At 51.9% G+C, this 21,913-nt stretch overlaps 1 protein-coding gene across 1 annotated transcript; it reads left to right on the forward strand.

Moving 5' to 3' along the window:
- Positions 1 to 248: 248 nt before the first annotated feature.
- On the forward strand, positions 249 to 6,620 carry ATP5F1D (ATP synthase F1 subunit delta). Its single transcript, XM_056845587.1, has 4 exons — positions 249 to 398; positions 3,499 to 3,652; positions 4,174 to 4,262; positions 6,498 to 6,620. Exons 1-4 carry the CDS (start codon positions 249 to 251, stop codon positions 6,618 to 6,620), a joined length of 516 nt encoding a protein of 171 aa, XP_056701565.1.
- Positions 6,621 to 21,913: the final 15,293 nt, after the last annotated feature.

The following is a 21,913-nucleotide window of genomic DNA, read 5'->3' on the forward strand; positions in this document are numbered from 1 at the left end:
CCGTCGCAACGCATCATCGGAAAGACAAAGCGGCCCAAAGCCGTCTTGACTCGGTGACCGCGCGGCGCCTTCTGGGAAACCGCTCCGCCCACTCACCCCCACCTGCGGGGCTTTTCCCAGCCTTCTTTTCCCAGCGTTCCTAGCGAGAGAGAGAGGGAGAGGCCCGGCGCGCGGGGGCCTCCTGGGAGTTGTAGTCCGCGCCCTCAGCTCCTCGCTTCGCGCGGCCTCTCGCCCTTGTCTCCGCCACCATGCTGCCCTCCAGCCGCCGCCTCGCCCTCTCCCTCCGCCGGGCTCTGGCGCTGGGCGCCCCGCGGACCTCGGCCCGGCATTACGCCGAAGCGGCCCCGGCTGCCGGCGGCGCGGGCCAGATGGCCTTCACCTTCGCCTCGCCCTCGGAGGTATTGCCATGGTAACCGGAGGGCGGCGGCGGGGGGGGGGGGATGTTTGGGGGCGAACCCCTGAAAAACGGGGTGGGGTGGGGGCCATATTTACATATTCTGACATCTTTTCTTCCCATTCGTCAACTTCCCTTGCGTCCTCCCAATGACCCCGCGAGGTAGGCCAGGCAGTGACGGCATAGTTGACTAACGCCCCTTCTCCCCCCCCCGCATACTCGTATCCGTTCTGTTTTTATGCCTTCAGCGTGGTGCCCCCCCTCCCTTTCGTCCTCTCTCTCTTTAATGCTTTTATTATATTTATAATAAAATATTATATATATATATATATATGTGTGTGTGTGTGTGTGTATATGTGTGTGTGTATATATATATACACACACACACGCATATATATATATACATTTATATAATTATATTTATATAATTATATAAAATTATATTATATTTATAATAAAATATTTTATTATAAAGCCGCAGGAAAAGAGGAAGACCCAACAAGAGATGGACTCAATAAAGGAAGCCACAGCCTTCAGTTTTCAAGATCTGAGCAAGGCTGTCAAAGACAGGACATTTTGGAGGACTTTCATTCATAGGGTCGCCAGGAGTCGGAAGCGACTTGACGGCACTTAACACGCACACATTATATTTATATAGGGTACAGAAGGGGGAAAAAAGGGAGGAGGGAAGAAATTCACTTCCGTCTGCAACAGGCGCTGTTTTCTTTGGTTGTTATTATACAATCGAGAATGAGAATGCTAAGATCTATAGGACATATAAACTGTGCGTGTTTTAAAAAAGAAACCATAAAAGTGCACAGTGAACAGATTATAATTTACTCATAAACCTGTGCAATAAACAGATTATAACAAGGTATTATACAATAAAAAAACCAATTTTATACTTATTACGGATAATTCGATATACTAGCTTTCATCGTAATCTTATTCACTTAAAAGACTATTTTAAAAAAAATCAAATAAACGAATCGAGTGTATTCTTAAACATGAAAGACAGCCGCTAGTGTAAAAAAAGAGTCACACAATAAATATACCGTGGCTACCATTCCTCTTGAAATTACTCATTGTATAAGTAAATCAAGTATAATCTTAGATATAAAGAACATCTTCTCATCTGATCATATAAAAAGAAATAAAGCTAAGTCTAAGCATTTGGAGACATATAAGTATGCCATGGTAGCCATTTCTCATAGAATTGCTCTACAGATTGTTTAGCAACTGGATTTATCAGATAGGTCATTTTGGCCATATTTACATATTCTAACATATTTTCTTTCCATTCGTCAACTTCCCTTTTATCCTCTCAATGACCCTGCGAGGTAGGCCAGGCACTGACGGCATGGTTTGACTAACGCCACCTAGAGGAGCTTCTTTAACTTTTTCCCACTTGCGACCCCTTTTCGCCCAAGAAATTTGTATGTGAGTATATAAAACAGGCATACAAGTCAAACATTTACTGATCACAAAGCAAATAATTTTTTGGCGACCCCCACATTCAGTTGTGTGTATGTGAAGTGCCCGTCAAGTTGCAGCCAACTCATGGTGACCCCTTGTTTTTTTGGGGGGGGGGGTTTCATGGCAAGAGACTAACAGAGGTAGTTTGCCAGTGCCTTCCTCTGCACAGCATCCCTGGACTTCCTTGGCGGTCTCCCATCCAAATACTAACCAGGGCCAACCCTGCTTAGCTTCTGAGATCTGACAAGATCAGGCTAGCCTGGGCCATCCAGGTCAGGGCCACATTCAGTTACGTGACCCCATATGGGATTGCGTAACTGAATGAGGGGGGTCGCCAAAAAATTATTTGCTTTATCATCAGTAAATGTTTGATTTACTGTTTGACCCACCACTTAAGAAGCTTTGACAGAGAGAATAATAGCCCACCAACCCTCGCAATAATTTATTTATTTATTATTTCCATTTGTTACCGCGCTCTTCCCGGCCAAAGCCAGGCTCAGAGCGGCTTACAGAATATAAAAGTCATATTAATCAATAAAAGCATTAAAACATTTTAAAACAGCCCTATAAAATCATAATCATTGTACTAATTTACCTAGGCGCTTCTAACATATGAGTCACAATACAACAACCCAGCTAGGTGAGCAGATGGCAGGCACAGGATGGAATAAAAGGTGTTAACTGCAATGGGAAGGTTAGGGAGGCCAGTATTTATTTATTTATATATTTATATATATATATATATATATATATATATATATATATATATATATATATATATATATATATATTTTAATAGGAACCGTATAATAATAAGTCATAGAATCATAGAGTTGGAAGGGACCTCCAGGGTCATCTAGTCCAACCCCCTGCACAATGCAGGAAATTCTCATCTACCTCCCTCCCCAAGGAAGTATTTCTTCACGCAAGGCATGGTTAAACTGTGGAACTCCCTGCCCCAGGATGTGGTGATGGCTGCCAGCTTGGAAGGCTTTAAGAAGGGTGTGGACATGTTAATGGAGGAGAGGGCTATCCATGGCTACTAGTACAAATGGACACTAGCCATGATGCACACCTATCCTCTCCAGGATCATATTATATTACGCCTATTCCATGAGGTGCTGTGGAATGCAGGCAGGATAATGCTGCTGCAGCTGTATTGTTTGTGGGCTTTGTAGAGGCACCTGGTTGGCCATTGTGTGAACTTGATGGGCCTTGGACTTGATGGGCCTTGCTCTGATCCAGCATGGCCTTTCTTATGTTCTTAAGGTGGTGATCGGCATTACCCAGGGCATGTGAGAAAGGGCCACGAGAGCCAAGCACCGGCACAACCCTTAGAGCTCCATTTTGACCAGTAGGCATGGATAGCCCCATCCTCCATAAGAACATAAGAAAGGCCCTGCTGGATCAGACTCAGGCCCATCCAGTCCAGCAGCGGCCAACCAGGTGCTTCTAGGAAGCCCACAAACAACATGGCTGCAGCAACATTATCCTGCCTGTGTTCCACAGCACCTCATAGAATAGGCCTGCTCCTCTGATCCTGGAGAGAATAGGTGTGCATCATGACTAGTAGCCATTTTTACTAATTAAAGTCAAAAACTCGTTTTCTGCCTCATTCCTCTTTCCAGGTTTTCTACAACGCAGCCAACGTGAAGCAAGTGGACGTCCCCACCCTGAACGGAGCCTTTGGCATCTTGGCTGCCCATGTACCCACTCTGCAGGTCTTGAAGCCCGGGGTTGTGACAGTCTTCACCGAGGATGGCTCAACTGCTAAGTACTTTGGTGCGTTTGGGGACTTTGGCCTCTTTATCGGGTCTGAGCTGTCAACCCACTGCTCAGGTCCCCTCTGTCCTTTTGCTGTAGGGTGGCCCTCCCTCCTGGGGCAACCAAATATTTGCACTGGGAGCCAGAGCGCCAGCTGCCTAGGAGTCATTAGAAGAACCGTTTCGGGGGAGGCTCAGGGGCAGAGGACTTGGGAGGGTCTTCGGGCGGCTTGTGGCTTTAGCTTCTGTTGACGCTCTTTGGAGTGGTGGAGTCTGATCTGGAGATCCGGGTTCAATTCCCCACTCCTCCACATGGGCAGCGGACTTTAATCTGGTGAACTGGATTTGTTTCCTCACTCCTACACACAAAGCCATCTGGGTGACCTTGGGCTAGTCACAGCTCTCTCAGCCCCACCTACCACACAGGGTGTCTGTTGTGGGGAAGGGAAGGTGATAGTAAGCTGGTTTGAGTCTTCCTTAAGTGGTAGAGAAAGCCGGCATATAAAAACCAACTCTTCTTCCTCAATTGTGTGATTTCAGTGAGCAGCGGTTCCGTCACAGTGAATGCGGATTCTTCCGTCCAGCTGCTGGCCGAGGAAGTAGCGGAGTTGGATCACCTCGACCTTACGGTTAGTGCTAACATTGTCCCAAAGCATGGTTTTACAAAATTGTGAAAGGATAACCGTGTTCTTTTCGCAAAAGCATATGATACAGCCTTTGAGCTCCAAGTTCCCCTGGTCAGACTTGAAATGCTGTGCCGAATCTGTGTTGATGTGAGATAGGCAAGTTTGGGCCAATTTTTCTTTCTCTGAGGACAAAAAAACATCTTTTAAAGTGTTCAGCAAGCTGGGAGGATGTGGTGTGAAGGGGGGGTTGTAGTTGCAGGGCTCTGATGATTTTGGGTCGGCCATTTCAGCGCAAAGAACAGAATCAGAGGTTCTCTTTTATCCAGCTACTGCAGTCAGAGTTCTTCCTGAGGATCACAGTGTGGGACCCCCTCCCCTTTTGTAATAGCTTGGAATTGTTTCCCTTCACTTTTCCACTTATTTTATGAGAGCCAGCGTGGTGGTGTGGTTAAGAGCGGTGGTTAGGAGCGGTGGACTCTAATCTTGAGAACCAGGTTTGATTCCCCACTCCTCCACATGAGCAGTGAAGGCTAATCTGGTGAACCAGGTTGGTTTCCCCACTCCTCCACCTGAAGCCTGCTGGGTGACCTTGGGCTAGTCACAGCTCTCTTAGAGCTTTCTCAGTCCCACCTACCTCAGAGGGTGGCTGTTGTGGGGAGGGGAAGGGAGGGTGATTGTAAGCCAATTTGATTCTTCTTTAAGTGGTAAAGGAAGTTGGCATATAAAAACTAACTCTTCTTCATTTGGATTGATTTGAGTCGGGGATCCTGACCATTCCTCGCTGGGCTGGCTGCTGCCCTGTGTGCTATGAACTGTGTGCTAGTTGGGTTTTAGAATTACGGTTTTAATTGTAAATTATTTTTGCATGTTAATGTAACATTGATTTATTATAAATGGTGTTTTAATGATAAGGGCCGCTCTGAGGCCGGCCTTGGCTGGAATAGAGCTGGGTACAAATTTTAAAACAAATAAATGTTCTTTAGACACACAGGTGACATACACCTTGACCTGCTTAGGCTATAATATTGCTGCCAACAGCATGCAAAATGGATGTACGGGTTGCAGAATCTGATTTTTCTTGACCCAAGGTTAGAACAGGCCTGGACTTGGGCAAAGAATTGTGGCAATGATTGCCTGGTTTAATTTTTCTCATCGTTTCTTCAATGCGCCTTTGCGCGCGCGCGTTCTCAACACTGAAAATCCCACCTTGGCAGGAGCTGACCTTCCTGATACACTGATAGGGTTGGACAATCCCCGTTGCATCTAGGAAGTTCTGACCTTCCAGGCCCTCAGGGGAAGGATGTTTTGTAGTGCTGACTAAGCTGCGCTCTGTCCCAGCCCCTTTGGAAAAAAATCAATACCCTTGCAGCAAGGTCAGTGTTCCTGTTTGGTTAGAGAGAGAACTCGCCCCAGGCATTTAAAGATTCCTGGGGGGGGGGGCGGGTAGCAACCGCTCATTAACAATGTATTGTAAATTGACTGGCAGAAATACCTGGTCGGAATAATTCAGGGCTTAGCCTGCATGAGTAGATTCGTACCAGCAAAGTGCTTTTTCTCAATTTCACTGGGACCCTAAAACCGCCACTGAATGAAAGAAAAGAAAATCCTATTTAAAGGGAACTGAGGCACGCCGGAAATGCGATAAATAATCATGACAAACTGGAGCCATTAAAAAATAAATTGTGAATGCATCAGTAATCAAGTATTCTTAGCTCTAGAGCGAGCGGGCGATTGTGACGCACACCGAGTCCTCTCCCCCCCCCCCACACACACACGAAGGATGAGGAGTGGATCAGCTAAATGGGGGTGGGAGAGAATCCAGGAGCGAACTGTAAAGCAGACCACAGTGGCCAAAATGGAAGCGCCTGCGTAGCCGCTGAGGGCTTGAGTCTGCTCGGCAGCGCCCCCTCCTGTTTGGTCCAAGTAAAGGTTAGCGTTCAGTGCTGGGCCCAGTATCAGTTCCTCTGGCTCCTGGCACATGAACACATGAAGCTGCCTTCTACTGAATCAGACCCTCGGTCCACCAAAGTCAGTATTGTCTACTCAGACCGGCAGCGGCTCTCCAGGGCCTCAGGCTGAGGTCTTGCCTGGTCCCTTTAACTGGAGATGCCGGGGACTGAACCTGGGACCTTCTGCATGCCATGCAGATGCTCTACCACTGAGCCACAGCCCTAGCAAATACCCACCTTGACCCAGACCTTCCTTCCCTGTTCCGTGCCTTTCCTCTCCCTTCCACAGGCGGCCAGGTCAAACTTGGAAAAGGCCTTGTCAGCTCTCGCCTCGGCCCCCGACGAAGCCGCAAAGGCTGAAGCGCAGATCAGCGTGGAGGCCAACGAAGCCCTGGTGAAAGCCCTGGAGTGAGGAGGGTGAGTGTCGCCCTGGGCCGGACCGTGCCGGCTGCCTCGTACCCTGGTGAGGCAGATTCTCGTCGAGGAGCGGCGCGGCCTCGTGCTAAATCACGGGAGCTGGAAGTTCGTCTCAGGGCAGTCACAGCCAAGGCAGCCATCTCTTAGACCAGGGGTGGGGAACCTTTCTTCCGCCAAGGGCCATTTGGATATTTATAACATCATTAGCGGGCCATGCATGCAGGCAGGCATCCAGCCGGTGGCGCACTCGCCCATCGGGTGGCACAGGATGGTTTGTTGCACCAGCCGGGCATAGCTGTCCATCCGCACGCTGGAGTTGCTCCTGGTCCGCACGGTCGGGGCTGGATTCTACAACCGGTTCCTGCTACCTTCGCCTGCAGGGATGAAATGAGGACACACTGGCTAAGATGCCAGAAGTGGAGCGGATTCTGAGTATGTGCCGAGTGTATTTGGCTTATGACCTAGCATCCGCCATCTGCCTCGACGCACCTGGAAAATAAGGGTCTGGGCAATTGTGCCGCAGGAGTTTGGTAGTCAGGCCGGTTTGGCGCTGCTGGAGCATCTGGGTGTGGGGGCACACTCCTGCCACTAGGTGGTGCAGTAGGGCTTCTTAATGGAACAAGGATCCTAGAACAGTTCTCTTTATGGTAACCCTCCTGTATGACAAGCAGCCATGGTTTGCCGAAATCCTGGTTTGCACCACAAACTCTGGATAGTCTGCCAGATGTAAATAACTAGCCCAGACTTGTCTGTTTCTACCTTCCAGCAGAGAGGGCACCCTCTACTGCTGTTTCAGCAGCCAGGAAGGGTGGCGCTACGCAACAAATTCTGGTTCGTGGATTCAGGTGTTCTCTACAAATAGGCTAGCCGACTGGCTCGTGAACCCGTAGTTGAAATCCTGGATTGAACTGTCTACGTTCAGCCACCGCAGCCGTGTAGGGAGTTCGATCAAGCCCCAATTAATAAACAATAGTTGACTCTGATATCTGAACCCAGGCTAGGCCTTGCGCTTTGTTAACAAGGACTCTTGAATATCTTTCCAGTGTGGTGTGGTGGTTAAGAGTGGTGGTTTGGTACGGTGGACTCTGATCTGGAGATCTGGGTTTGATTCCCCACTCCTCCACATGAGCGGCGGAGGCTAATCTGGTGAACCGGGTTGGTTTCCCCACTCCTACACATGAAGCCTGCTGGGTGACCTTGGGCTAGTCATAGCTGTCTTAGAGCTCTCTCAGCCCCACCTACCTCAGAGGGTGACTGTTGTGGGGAGGGGGAGAGAAGGCCAATTTGATTCTCCCTTAAGTTGTAGAGAAAGTCGCCATATAAAAACTCTTCTTCTTTGTCTTCTTTCTCAAATCCCCTAGAAGCTAATTGCTTCCCTTCTTATGCTGTTCAGTAGAGATGAAATGACTTGAGAAGGAGAAAAGTAACCACCATGCAGTTCTCACATTTATTTTATTTATTTTACACCATTTATTCCCTGCATTTCTCCCAATGGGGGCACAAAGCAGCTTACATCCTTCTCCTTGCCTCCATTTTATCATCATAATGACCCTGTGAGGTAGGACAGGCTGAGAGTGTGTGACTGGCCCAAGGTCACCCAGCAAGCTTCCATGACAGTGGGGATCCGAACCTGGATCTCCCAGGTCCTAGTCTGACACTCTAATCGCTACAACCATTCTGGCTTTCACTCACATTGAGGACAGAGATGGTGTGATCCCTTTGGAAAGGCAACTCTGCCCAGAAGGGGTTATGGGCCCACCCTTCTGCTTACTCTCAAGCATCCTTAAAAGGAACAACTGTCACTGGATGTTCCTGTGATAAATTTAGCACCAGACTACCAGAAACAGAGGGATCAATCTGGAGGTTAGCTCCGGAGCAGTTTTCCTTGCTCTGGTGGCTACTTTACCTCCGTTACAGCATTGGAGAATGTACTCAGGTTCAAAGCTGGCAAGAACATCTTAAATTTTTTTGTCTTCTTTAGACTCCCCACGAGGCAAAATATGACATAGCTCTGGCACCACGAGGGCTGGATTGCATAAATCACGCCAGAGGCGGGGAGGTGGGACAGGAATGATTCACTGGGTTGCTTTTTTTAAAAAAAATTTTTGCTTCCGCTAAGAGAGCTTTGTGCTTCTAAAGTTCGTGCCGCCTTCCAGGCTATCAGCATATGGGCAAACCGGGCCCATTTTTGGCACGTGAGTCATTCTGGATTTGCGGGCGAGGGAAGGTCTCAGTGCCCCCGTTCACTTCTCATCTTCTTGGATTGCAGGAAATCCTGCTGTCGCTGCGTGGAATCAACAGTCTCGGCTCCGGATGTCTCCTCCTCTTCCCCCCTCCTCTTTTTGTGGTCTGTACAGATGTCATGGGGGTCAAATCCCGCAATTAGTTCTTAACAATTAAAAAGAGGCAAAAAAAAGGCTCGTTTTGACAAGTGTGGTTTTTTTAATTCGAGGTGGGGAAGATGATAGGGCGCATAAATTTGAAGAGGAGCAGGCAGGGTGAACCGAACATGCCCACACACTCTGGTTTGGAAGCACGTGCAAGTGAGTGCTTTGTAGTAAGAAATCCTCCTTTCACTCTGATGGCTCCCTCCTAGAACTGAAGAATGCCTCTATTTAGAGAGTGGTAAACCAAGGCCGGGAATACTTTGTTCCATTCATTCATTTTATCTTTTTAAATGTATTAGAGACCAACAAGATTTTCAGGGTATAAGCTTTTAAGGATAGGAAGAAAGTAGACTCCTTTGAAATGTGGTGTTGGAGGAGAGGGTTACAGATACCGTGGACTGCCAAAAAAACAAATCAGTGGGTTATAGATCAAATCAAGCCTGAACTGTCCCTAGAAGCTAAAATGACTGAACTGAGGCTGTCGTACTTTGGTCACATTATGAGAAGACAAGTCACTGGAAAAGACAATCATGCTGGGAAAAGTTGAAGGCAGCAGGGAAAGAGGAAGACCCAACAAGAGATGGATGGACTCTATAAAGGAAGCCAGGGCCCTCAAATTGCAAGATCTGAGCAAGGCTGTTAAGGATAGGACCTTTTGAAGGACATTGATTCATAGGATCGCCATGAGTCGGAAGCAACTTGACGGCACTTGACACACACACAAAAGCTTTTGAGAGTCAGCGCTCCCTTCCCATCTGAGTATCTATGTTTGTGTCAATGGTATATTCTTCCTATCTTGGTTTTCAAAGCAGTTTGACCAAATAAAACACGTTAAAAAAAAAAAACCACAGTACAATTCATCTGAAGAATGAGATGGTATTCAAATGGAATATGCAGCACCAGTCCATTTGAGGAGTGGGTTTCAGCCCCCTCGATTAGAGTTGCCTTAACTGTTCTTTCCACTGACCTCCTCTCTGGGCAACAAATTCCAAAAAAGTGGTGCCACTACCAGGAAGGCCTTAGTTGTGGAGGCCGCCCGTTGTTCTTCTGGCTCATTGACAGGCATCAAGTCCGGGAGAGACATACAGCTCTGTTACATACGTTGAAGGTTTTTTTTAAAAAAATTAAAGCCAAATTCTGCACCTAGGTAATAAAAAGTGTGAGCTGAATGAATGTTGCAAATTAACGGAACAGCGTCTTTCTCTGCTGCTTTTGCATGATTCTGCTGGTGCAAGGAGGTGTGGCTAAAACCAAAGCCCACCTCTGAGTCTGCATGCCTTGCTTAGACGTTCACCACACATTAAGGACTAGGAACTTGCTTTTTGCAGTGCAGCCCATTGGGTAGAATTTTGGGCCCCGGAGCCTTCATCTGTTTCTGTGGGGCTGATTTCACACATGCGCAGGTATTTCCTGAGCACACGACACGTGGCTCTTGGCTTAGTGCATAAGCGAACTATGTTGCATAGGGCTTCTTTTGTATTGACAGCAGGCACTGTGTATGTGCTGCATCTCGAGGCTCATTTGCACACGTGGACAGCAAGGGGTTAAATGAGTGTGCAAGTACCAGCCCTTGGGGAAGGGCCATGGCTCAGTGGTAGAGCATCAGCTTGGCATGCAGAAGGTCCCAGGTTCAGTCCCCGACATCTCCAGTTAAAGGGACTGTGCTCAGACAGGCAGCGGCTCTCCAGGGTCTCAGACGGGTCTCTCACATCACCTACTTGCCTGGTCCCTTTAACTAGAGAAGCCGGGGATTGAACTTGGGATCTTCTGCCTGCCGGGCAGATGCTTTACCACTGAGCCACGGCCCCTCCCCTCAGAAGCTCCTCTCTTGCCACCTCCCCTCCTTCCACATTTGGCCACTTGCTTTCTTTCCTCCCTTCCTTCCTTCCCAATCTCTGGCCCCCCTCCGGTGGCACCGTGACGCCATCTCAGCAGGTTGCGCTCACGCAAGCTCGGGTGTCGGGGCGGTTATTTTCGGATCGTGCCACCCAGGATGTTTCCTTGGCTGCCTCTCTCCTGCGCCACCTCTCTTCTTTTTCGTCTTCTTGCGACAGGAGATCAAAAATAGACCCTCTGGTGTTTAAAAACACACACACACAAGCCCCAACCTTCCTCACTTCCAGTCTTATTCAAAGCCTCCGAATGGCTGTTGGAAGCTTGGCATACTCTCTTTTTTTAAAGGTCACATGCTCCAGTGCGGAGCTGGTACTAATTAAAACATCAGGGGCATAACCAGTCCCAGAATTGGAGTCCTCTGTTCCGCTGGCTTCTCTTCCTCCCCTTTTCTCCTCTCGCATTTCCACGTAGTTTCCTTGACGCATGTGGATGTTCACCTTGATTTGGTTTATTTATTAAAGAGAAGAGGAAGAAGAAGAGCTGGTTTTTATAGGCCGACTTTCTCTACCACTTAAGGGAGAATCAAACCGGCTTACAATCACCTTCCCCTCCCCACAACAAACACCCTGTGAGGTAGGTGGGGCTGAGAGAGCTGTGACTAGCCCAAGGTCACCCAGCTGGCTTCATGTGTAAGAGTGGGGAAACAAATCCAGTTCACCACATTAGCCTCCACCGCTCATGTGGAGGAGTGGGGAGTCAAACCCGGTTCTCCAGATCAGAGTCCACCATTCCAAACCACCGCTCTTAACCACTACACCATGCTGGCAAGAGAAAGAAGTCTGAAGCCAGGAACCAGGGCAGGAGAGAGAAGTCTGAAGCCAGGAACCAGTCTGATGAAAATCTGGGGGAGAAACCTGTTCTCCTAAATGGGGGATCTTGAATTCTATTAACCCCACACACACTAGTCTAAACTTTCATAATTGGGAAGGCCTCAAGTGTGCTGACTCACCTGGAGACCTCAGATTCTGCACTGCAAACAAAAATTCTTAAAGGACTGTCATTACAATTAAATGGAACATCCTTGTTCAGAGGTAGTCTACCTCTGAAAAGCACATACTGGGGACAACCCAGGAAGGGCTGCTGCCTTCACAGCCAGCTTGTGGACTTCCTGGAAACATCTGGCTAGCAGGGATTGCAATCAGAAAGACAGATGGGCTTGTGGCTCAGTGGCAGAGCATCTGCTTGGCATGCAGAAAGTCACATGAGCACATGAAACTGCCTTATACTGAATCAGACCCTCGGTCCATCAAAGTCAGCATTGTCTGCTCAGACTGGCAGCAGCTCTCCAGGGTCTCAGGCAGGGGTCTTTCACATCATCTACTTGCCTGGTCCCTATAACTGGGGATGCCGTTGATTGAACCTGGGACCTTCTGCATGCCAGGCAGATGCTCTACCACTGAGCCACAGCCCCTCTCCCTGCTGTCTGGAAAGGTGATGCAGTTTTTGCAAGAGACCTCCCCCCTTTTTGGCCTCCGCACTGCTGAGGGAGTCAGCGGTCTGAGGCCCGAACGAAGCCCTGGGGCTCAGAGCAGGCCTAGCCAGCGAAGATCTGCTTGGGGCCGGGCCAGGCTGCCGGCGCTCCCCCGTTTCCAGCAAGGCGGCTTCCCCCGGCTGAACTAAGATGGCTTTTCTCTGGCTAATGATGTATGAAGCGTGGAATGTGGGCGGCTGGCAGGCAGGGGAGGCTGGAGAGCCGTGCCGGGAAGGAGGTCTTTCCCTTGGCCGGACCCCCTTCGGCGGCCTGGCTTGGGCGCCCCGGCCCTCTCCTCCTTCGCCTTATAAGGCTCGGGAGAGACTCTGCCGAGCCCGACCCGCAAACGGGAGGAAACCAGCTCAGGAGCTTCTCCAGGCCCCACAAGCCCCCCCCCTCCGTCTTTCGCCTCTCATTCACAGCCGTGCAAGAATGCAGCTACGCACGCCTCAGGTTGCCAGTTGGCCTGTGTTTCGTCCTCGTGGCCAGCTGCCAGAACAGGAGGCTGTGAAGCCAGGAAAGGCTGGGGAGAGGAGAAAGAGAGAGAGCCTGTTTGCAACCCGGGTTTTACTTTAAGCGTATTTGCAAGGGTGCTCAAGATCTTCCTGGGGTCGGCGTCATGCGCTGAGACGGGACGTGGCTTTGTACATGCTCCGAAAGAGGCTCTCTGCTCACGAGAGAGGCAATCCGCACACGCTCAGAAGCACTGTGTGCTTAAGTCCTTTGTGTGTGTGGTGGGGGAGACTTTGAGAGCCAGTGTGGTGTAGTGGCTAAGAGCGGTGGTTTAGAGCGGTGGACTGTGATCTGGAGAACCGGGTTCGATTCCCCACTCCTCCACATGAGCGGTGGAGGCTAATATGGTGAACCACGTGGGTTTCCCGACTCCTCCACATGATTGGCAGACTCTAATCTGGAGAACCGGGTTTGTTTCCCCTCTCCTCCACATGAGTAGCAGACACAAATCTGGTGAACTAGATTTGTTTCTCCACTCCTCCACATGAGGCCCATCTGGGTGACCTTGGGCTAGTCACAGCTCTCTCAGTCCCACCTATCTCACAGGGTGTCTGTTGTGGGGAGGGGGAGGGGAGGCGATTGTAAGCCGGTTTGATTCTTCCTTAAGCGGTAGAGAAAGTCGGCATATAAAAACCAACTCTTCTTCTTGTTCCGTGCAGGCAAAGGCTGTCTGCACGTGCTCAGAGGCCTTGTTGCCAGAAAACCAGAACTGTTTACTGCAAATGTGGACAGCCCTCGCTGCCGACAGCTTCCCTGCCTCCAGCTTCCTTCCTTCCTTTCTCATTGTTAATGTTTTCTGCAGAGCAGGCGATACTCGGCATCTCTTGCTGGGCACATGAGTCTTCCCTGAGGAAACTAGATACTCCTTTATATTGGGATAAGGGCATGATCCACCTGGGGTGGGGTGCAGGATGACTCGCCCGTGCACGGCAGAGTCCTTTCCCCTGCCCTACCCCCCACCCCCAAGCAAGGCCTGCAAAGTCACCAAACTCTGATCTTTGAAAACCGGTTCTGTTGCGGCACGAAGACTTAACTGCAGCTTTGAGCCGTCACTGGTGTGCAGCTGCAGTGCCGGCCCATTTGCTGGGTTTTGCGCATGCGCACATGTGTAAAATGGAGAGGGTGGGGTGTGCATGTGCATGAACGGGTGAGCAAGAGGGTAAGCTGAGTACCATTGCCCCACTTCATATTTTGTGTGTTTGAATCGCATCAGCCCAGCCTCAGTGGAAGAGCCTCTGCTTGGCATGCAGAAGGTCCCAGGTTCAATCCCAGGCATCTGCAGTTAAAAAGACCTAGGCAGTAGGTGATGTGAAAGAGCTCCGCCTGAGACCCTGGAGAGCCCCTGCCGGTCTGAATACTGGACCAATGCTTAGGGCTGCCAGCTCCAGGATGGGAAATACCCGGAGATTTTTGGGGCGGAGCCTGAGGAGGGTGGGGTTTGGGGAGGGGCGGGACTTCCATGCCATAGAGTCCAATGGCCAAAGCAGCCATTTTCTCCAGGTGAACTGATCTCTATCGGCTGGAGATCAGTTGTAATAGCAGGGGATCTCCAGCTAGTACCTGGAGGCTGGCAACCCTACCAATGGTCTGATTCAGCGTATGGCAGCTTTGAGTGTGCTTGTGTTGTTCACCCTTCCGGCCTTTGGCTTGAGTCTTGCCCTCCAGGATCCCTGGCTGAATGATTAAATCTGGATCGGGATTAACTCTTGCAAGCGTGAAGGAGCTGGCTACGGTCTGTTCAGGTGCGGTTTCTAGCCCCGCCACCTCTAGTTCGAAGCGAACGCCAAAGTCTCCCTTGGGCTTGTAGATGGTGTGCGTCGAGAACGCCGCTAACCTACGAAACAGAGGGATGGGCGGTTTCAGAAGCGCACCGCTTCAGGTGCTCCCAAGAAGCGTAGGGCCGTCCCAAGCACCTGTCATCCTGCTCGAAAGGGCTTGTAACTTGCTCAAACCGCAGAGCTGGAAGAGTCAGTTCTGAACAAGAGAGGTACCGGAGCTCGGAGTGCGGAGCGGCTGAGCTGTTGAACCAGGAAGCTTCTGCGTTTAATCTCTGCCACGAACTGCCTCGCTGGCCTAAGGCGAGGCATTCCTGCTCCGACACCGTCCTTCCCAGCCGCAGTACGGGGATAAGAATACCGACCTGACAAGGTTGTTGGAAGGAAGGCTCCTTGAAGACTCTCAGGGTTGCCAGGTCCCTGAGAGGTTTTTGGGGCGGAGCCTGAGGAGGGTGGAGTTTGGGGGGGGACTTCAGTGCCATAGAGTCCAATGGCCAAAGTGGCCATTTTCTCCAGGGGAACTGATCTCTATCGGCTGGAGATCAGGTGTAATAGCAGGAGATCTCCAGCCACTACCTGGAGGTTGGCAACCCTACTCTCAGTGCAAAATGATGCGGTTGGATTTTCAAGTATAAATTAAGATGGGGCCTGCCTGGAAATTACAGCTCCTGAATGCTAATTGGGGGTGGGGGAAGAGAAGACCTAGCTGGAGGTTTGTCATTGTTTGGAAGGGGAGGCATTCTGCACATCCTCAGGAGCACTCCTTTTATGAGGAACACTAGAGAGCCAGCGTGGTGTAGGGGTTAGGAGCAGTGGACTCTAATCTGGAGAACCGTGTTCGATCCCCCCACTCCTCCACATGAGCATCAGACTCTAATCTGGTGATCCAGGTTTGAATCCCCACTCCTCTACATGACTGGCGGACTCTGATCTGGAGAACCGGGTTTGTTTCCCTGCTCCTCCACATGAGTGGCGGTTTCTGATCTGGAGAACCGGGTTTGATTTCCCACTCCTCCACATGAAGGAGTGACCTTGGGCTAGTCACAGTTCTCTTAGAGCTCTCTCAGCCCCACCTACCCCACACGGTGCCTGTTGTGGGGAGGGGAAGGCAATTGTAAAAAAGTTTGAGACTCGTTAAAGGTAGACAAAAACCAGGGTATAAAAACCAACTCCTACTCCTCCTCTTCCTCATCTTCTTCTGGCTTGACAAGGCCTAGTTCCAATTGACGATGATGTTTAGCGTCAGTTCGGTGTCTTTGTGCCCAAATTGCTTCACGTCTATCATCCTATCATCCTTGTCGTGACCCTGTAACGCCAGTGGAGGACATAGTGACCAGTTTGGTGTAGTGGTCACAGTGTCATACTAGGTTCTGGGAGAGCCAGGTTCAAATCCGCATTCTGTCACGGAAGCTTGCTGAGTGACCTGGGGCCAGTCACACACTCCCAATCTAACCTACCTCGCAGGGTTGTCGTTGTGATTGTCGTTGTGAGGATAAAACTGAGGAGAGGAGAATTATGTAAACCGCCTTGGGTCCCCATTGGGGAGAAAAGTGAGGTATGAACGAAGTAAAAGAAAAAAACAGATAAAACCAACATTGAGGGCTGAGAGTGGATTTCTACCTAGCAGAGACAGAATTCATAAGAACATAAGAAAAGCCCTGCTGGATCGGACCAAGGCCCATCAAGTCCAGCAGTCTGTGGACACACAAGACAACTGCTGCAGCATTGTCCTGCCTGTGTTCCACAGCATCTAATGTAATCGGCATGCTCCTCTGATCCTGGAGAGAATAGGGATGCATCATGACTAGGGTCCGTATTGACTAGTAGCCATGAATAGCCCTCTCCTCCCTGAACATGCCCACTCCCCTCTTTAAGCCTTCCAAGCTGGCAGCCATCACAACATCCTGGGGCAGGGAGTTCCACAGTTTAACAATTCAAATAAAGTATTCCCAGATTTGGTGCTTGAGCTTCTGTGCTACGGTGCTCGAACGGAGCCCTGCAAAACGCACTGAGAGAAGAAGGGAAGATCCAAGCCGCAAGCCGGGCCAGGCGGGCTTGTGGATCGGCAGGCTGGGCTTTGCACCGTGACAGATGTGCTTCCCTGCGTTCAGCTAACCTTGCGGGTCTCGGAAGGACGTTCCGCCCCACTTCCTTCTCTGCACAGAGAACCTGCCGGCCTCTTATTCCCAGCGGCGGGGTTGCTTTAATGAGTAACCGGCCGTGCCGCTAATTGCTCCGATAACACTTTTCAACCACCTCTTTTTTTGGGGTGGGTGGGTGGAGGGCTAGTTTTGTTATTTGTGTTTTCCAGAGCAGGGGGAACGTTTCCCGCGCTCCTACGCGTGACGGTGCCCCCACGGCCGAGTGCACATCTCAGGGATAACCTTCTTCCAAAGCCCTGAAGAGCCAGCGTGGTGCAGTGGTCAAGAGGGGTGGTTTGGAGCGGTGGAGCCTGATCTGGAGAACCGGGTTTGATTCCCCACTCCTCCACATGAGGGGCAGACGCTGATCTGGTGAACCGGGTTGGTTCTCCCGCTCCTCCACGTGGGCGGCCGAGGCTAATCCGGTGAAGTGGCTTCGTTTCCCCACTCCTCCACACGAAGCCAGCTGGGTGGCCTTGGGCTAGTCGCAGCTCTCTCAGCCCCACCTGCCTCACAGGGTAGGGAAGGGAAGGCGATTGTAAGCCGGTTTGATTCTTCCTTAAGTGCTAGAGAAAGTCGGTTTATAAAAACCAACTCTTCTTCTTCCTCGGAGCAGGCCACCTTGGGTAAAGCCAGGCTGCGGGGTTTTCAGGATCCCTCCCTTGCCTTCGTCCCTTTGTGCCTTGATGAGGTTCGGCTCCGTCGGTGTGAGCTTTGTGGCAGAAGCCAGCAGGTGGTGCTAGGGCTGTAGGGTCCGGAGAAGAGCCAGGCCAAAACCCCGGCTAAGAGAGGGGGCCGACCCCTCTGAACACCTCTGGGGCGGGGAGACGGGCTCTTTTTCCATGGACGTGAGGTGGCCCCGACTTTATCGTCAAGCCCACGAAGGCTTGTGTGCCTTGTGACGCAATAAACGGCCTTCAAGTGCACATTAAAAAAAAAAAAAATCCTGGCCCTTCTCCATGGAGCAGAGAGATTGCCCGTTCTTCCGCATTATCCTCACGACGGCCCCAAGAGGTAGGGCGAAGGGCAATGTGACCCCGCCAGCTTCATGGCCATGTAGGGTTGCCAGCCTCCAGGGTAGTAGCTGGAGATCTCCTGCTATTACAACGGAGATCACTTCACCTGGAGAAAAGGGCTGCTTTGGCCATTGGACTCTACGGCATTGAAGTCCCTCCCCTCCCCAAACCCCACCCTCCTCAGGCTCCGCCCCCCCAAATCTCCCCCAAAAACCCTATTTATACCCCACCTTTCTCCCCAATGGAGACCTAAGATGGCTTACGTCATTCTCTTTTTCTCTGTTTTATCCTCACAACAACCCAGTGGGGTGGGCTGAGCATGTGTGATTGGCCCAAGGTCACCCAGCAAGCTTCCATGGCACAGCGGGGATTCGAATCTGGATCTCCTAGATCCTAGTCAGACCACTAAACCACACTGGCCCATCCAGCATGCCACGGTCCTCCCCCTTCCGTATAGGATTGCAGTGTTACACGTGCAATTTGAACTTTTTCCTTTGGCTCCCCTGTGTGGGGATGGGCCAGGGTGCGCCCCCTCCCTCAGTCGGGAACATTTGCGCTTATTTCTTTAAAGAACAGGCTGGCATTCAACCGGTACCGCTCACGCCAGCACAGAGATGTGGGCAGGGGTGGAAGGAGGGCGAATCCCTGTGAATTCCTGCCTGCCCTGCAGATGTTGAAAGCCCAAGATCAGAGGAGGGCAGGAGCGTTGGCAGGGAGGGAAATGCGAGCCGGCCGGTAGCTCTCGGGTGGCAATCGCTCCCCTTCCATGCCAGCAAGAGCTTCTGGGGCCCGGCTGCAGCGAGGCCACGCGCCACGTGCGCCCTGGCACATTCCCTTCTCCGGGGAGGGCAGGGCATGGGGTGGCGGGGAGCCGCAGGAGCCAGAGCCGAAGGCCAGGCCGAGCCCGGCTGTGGGAGCCGAAAGCTGGGGCCGGCGTGGGAGAGGGCCAGGCTCTTGTAGTTTGCCGCGCAGGGCGTGCCACCGTGGCGCCCTGTCGGCGTGGCGTTGGTAGCGGCTGGCGGGGCCGTGCCCAGCTGGTACGATCGCGCAGGAGTGGGAACCGGCCCACGCCCTGCGCTTATCCCTCATTACAGAGGAGAAGGGGCCGGATCGGGCCGAGATAAGGGCAAGGGAGACGCCGGTGCCGCCGCCACTTGCCCAGGGGCCCCCAGGGGCCTAACCTGGGGTGAGGGCGTGTGGGAATGGCAGAGGTGTGCGCCTGTTGGCGCAGGAGCGGGGGGGGGGAGAGAGAGAGGTGCTTTTGCGCCGCGCCAGCCTTGACAGGTTGCCACGGAAGGCGGCCCAGCGAGCCGAGGCAGAGAGCTTTGGCCGCCGGCCAGGTTCCCACAGAGGCCTGGTTAAGAAAATACGTTGGAGCGCGCAAGGCGGTTGCCATGGCGACTGGCCAGCTGCCATGTTGGAGTGCGCAGGAGTGGGGGGGGCAGGTGCTCTCCATGCTGCTGCCTTTCATGGGGTGGAGGAGGAGGAAGAGGAGGGGGGAGAGGCCTGCCCATTTGCCTGTGTGGCGTGTGAGAGGGGGATGGGGTGGAGCATGGGTTTCTATGCGCCCCTCGCAAGGGAAGGGGGAGCGCACAGGATGGGGGGAAGGCCTGTGGAAAGGGGAGGAGTGCGCGTTCAGGGAAGAGCGGGGGCGTGGGGGAGTGCAGCTGTGCATGCCAAGGTGGCGGGGGGGTTGCAGGCAGGAGTGTGCAGATGAGGGGGGGAGGCTATGCGTGAAGCGTGTCGTGCATAAAGGGGGAAGGAAGACGCTTGTGAGCGAAATGAACAAGAGAGCCAGCGTGGTGTCGTGGTTAAGAGCAGTGGTTTGGAGCGGTGGAGTCTGATCTGGAGGAGCGGGTTCGATCCCCTGCTCCTCCACATGCGCGGCGGACGCTAATCTGGTGAACTGGATTAGTTTCCCCACTCCTACGCATGAAGCCAGCTGGGTGACCTTGGGCTAGCCATAGCTCTCTCAGCCCCACCTAGCTCACAGGGTGTCTGTTGTGGGGAGGGGAAGGGAAGGTGATTGTAAGCCAGTTTGAGTCTCCCTGAAGTGGTAGAGAAAGTTGGCATATAAAAACCAACTCTTCTTCTGCTGCTGCTTCTTCTGCTTCTCCTTCTTCTGTATCTTCTTCTGTTTCTTCTTTCTTCTTCTTCACGAATGTCAGTGAGAGGATATAATGGGCCAAAGGGAACGGAGAGGATGGACACTGGATTCGGAAAGGGATTTTGAGAGATGCGTCACGAGGGCGCATGTTAGAGGGGGACCCCCTGAGCGACTGCCTCTGTGTTTGCCCATGCGTTCACGGGAAAGCCAGTGAAACAATTGCCGGCCGTGGGCCTCTTCCCACATTTTTTTTCCAGCTACATCCCAGACATTTGTAGGACCCTTAAACCACAACAACGAGAAAGTGAACGCAGCGGCACTGGAAACCGGAATAATGCATAGGTCCACGCTCCAGGTTGAAATTTGAATGGCAAACCCGGGTTTGCTGTTGCGTCATGTGTGAAACAGTCCTGTATGCGACAGAGGGGGCGTGTATCGCAGGCAGGGGCGATAAGGAAGCGGGGTCGTTGAGCGAATGTCTGGCAAGGGCATTCGTGGTCGGCAGGGGGAAAGGGAGCCAAAAGGCAGGGAGACCCCTGAAAGCAATGAAATTGGGTATGGGGGAGAGAGAATGCAGGGGGGGGGGTTATCCGATGACCCCGATTGTTAGGGTTGCCAGGTCCCTCTTTGCCACCGGCAGGAGGTTTTGGGGCGGAGCATGAGGAAAGCGGGGTTTGGGGAGGGACTTCAATGCCATAGAGTCCAATTGCCAACGTGGCCATTTTCTCCAGGTCACTGGTTCCCAACCAGGGGTCCATGGACCCCCAGGGGTCCGCGAGAACTAAATTAAGGTCCGCGAAACAAAGTTATAAACCCATAATAAATTAATATTTTCAATTAAAAGTTCTCTATTATAAAAAATATATTCAAATATTATTCTAAGTTTAATGTTTAACTAACAGTTATGATTAAAGTTTATTTTCAAATTCTCGGAATTTTTATTTTGAACCTTGGGGTCCCTGCACCGAACAAAAAAGTCCTAGTGGTCCCTGGTCAAAAAAAGGTTGGGAACCACTGCTCCAGGTGAACTGATCTCTATCTCCTGGAGGTCAGCTGTAATAGCAGGAGATCTCCAGCTAGTACCTGGAGGTTGGCAACCCTGCCAATTGTGTTGCGTTGGCAAGGCAGGGCCGGCCTTCGAATTGAGGTCACCTGGCAACCCCAGGGACGCACCCTCTCTCTCTCTCTCTCTTTCCATGGGGCAAATTCATTTCGCCTGCCTCCCCCGCCCCGTGCACACCCACCCACCCCTTTCTGGGGCTCCCTGCCCAGGCTTGCGGCATCCCCCGGGCCCCTCCCCGCGCCAGGCCAACGGGTTCAGGCGAGTCCTGTTCTCCCTGGGCTGATCCCTTTCCAGCTGGGCCCTGCTGCTCTCTGCCCTCTGGCGCGCCGTGAAAGCTGACACTGGGGGAGGTGGGAGTGAGTTGGAAAGAGTGGGGGCCAGCCCTGCGAGGAGGAATGTGGAGGGGGGAGGCGTGCCCGGGTGGGCTCTCTGGTTTCCAGAGGCCTGCCTTGATGCCAAGGAGCCCCCCTCCCTGCCCGCCTCGATATAAATAGAAGAAGGGAGAGGCCCCAGGGCAGCTCCAAACCTGACCTCAGTGCCCCCCTCCTCGTCTCCCTCACCCCCCTCCCGCCTCCTGGGACCCTTGAAAGGGGTCTTTGTGTGCCGGGGAGCCCTCCGGCAGCTGCCCCCCCCTCCGCCCAGTGTTTGGATTCTCTCTTTCCAATGCCCTGCCTCCCCCCCACACACACACACACACACAATCCTAGCTCATTCTCCTTGTGTGACCACAACCAGACCGGCCTTTGAGCCGATGGCATTCCCCGCTGGCCCTAAACCCGGTTTGTGGCAGGGGCTTGCTGTCTTAAGGCCAAAGAGTGTCTTTGACCGAGCATGGGAGGGGGGCTTTCCTTTCACCCCCCTCTCGGTCACTCGGTTCCTCTGAGAGGGGAGGGACGGGCCAAACTCCAACATGCGCTGG

The sequence above is a fragment of the Euleptes europaea genome, chromosome 2, assembly GCF_029931775.1.
Source record: "Euleptes europaea isolate rEulEur1 chromosome 2, rEulEur1.hap1, whole genome shotgun sequence".
Taxonomy (NCBI): domain Eukaryota; kingdom Metazoa; phylum Chordata; class Lepidosauria; order Squamata; family Sphaerodactylidae; genus Euleptes; species Euleptes europaea.

What these genes read in the sequence shown, in the direction of transcription:
- ATP5F1D (XM_056845587.1), top strand. Translation starts at nt 249, where the DNA reads ATGCTGCCCTCCAGCCGCCGCCTCGCCCTCTCCCTCCGCCGGGCTCTG. An exon ending in CTCAACTGCTAAGTACTTTG is followed by an intron (nt 3,653 to 4,173) that starts GTGCGTTTGGGG and finishes GTGTGATTTCAG; the next exon opens with TGAGCAGCGGTTCCGTCACA. An exon ending in TGGATCACCTCGACCTTACG is followed by an intron (nt 4,263 to 6,497) that starts GTTAGTGCTAAC and finishes TCCCTTCCACAG; the next exon opens with GCGGCCAGGTCAAACTTGGA.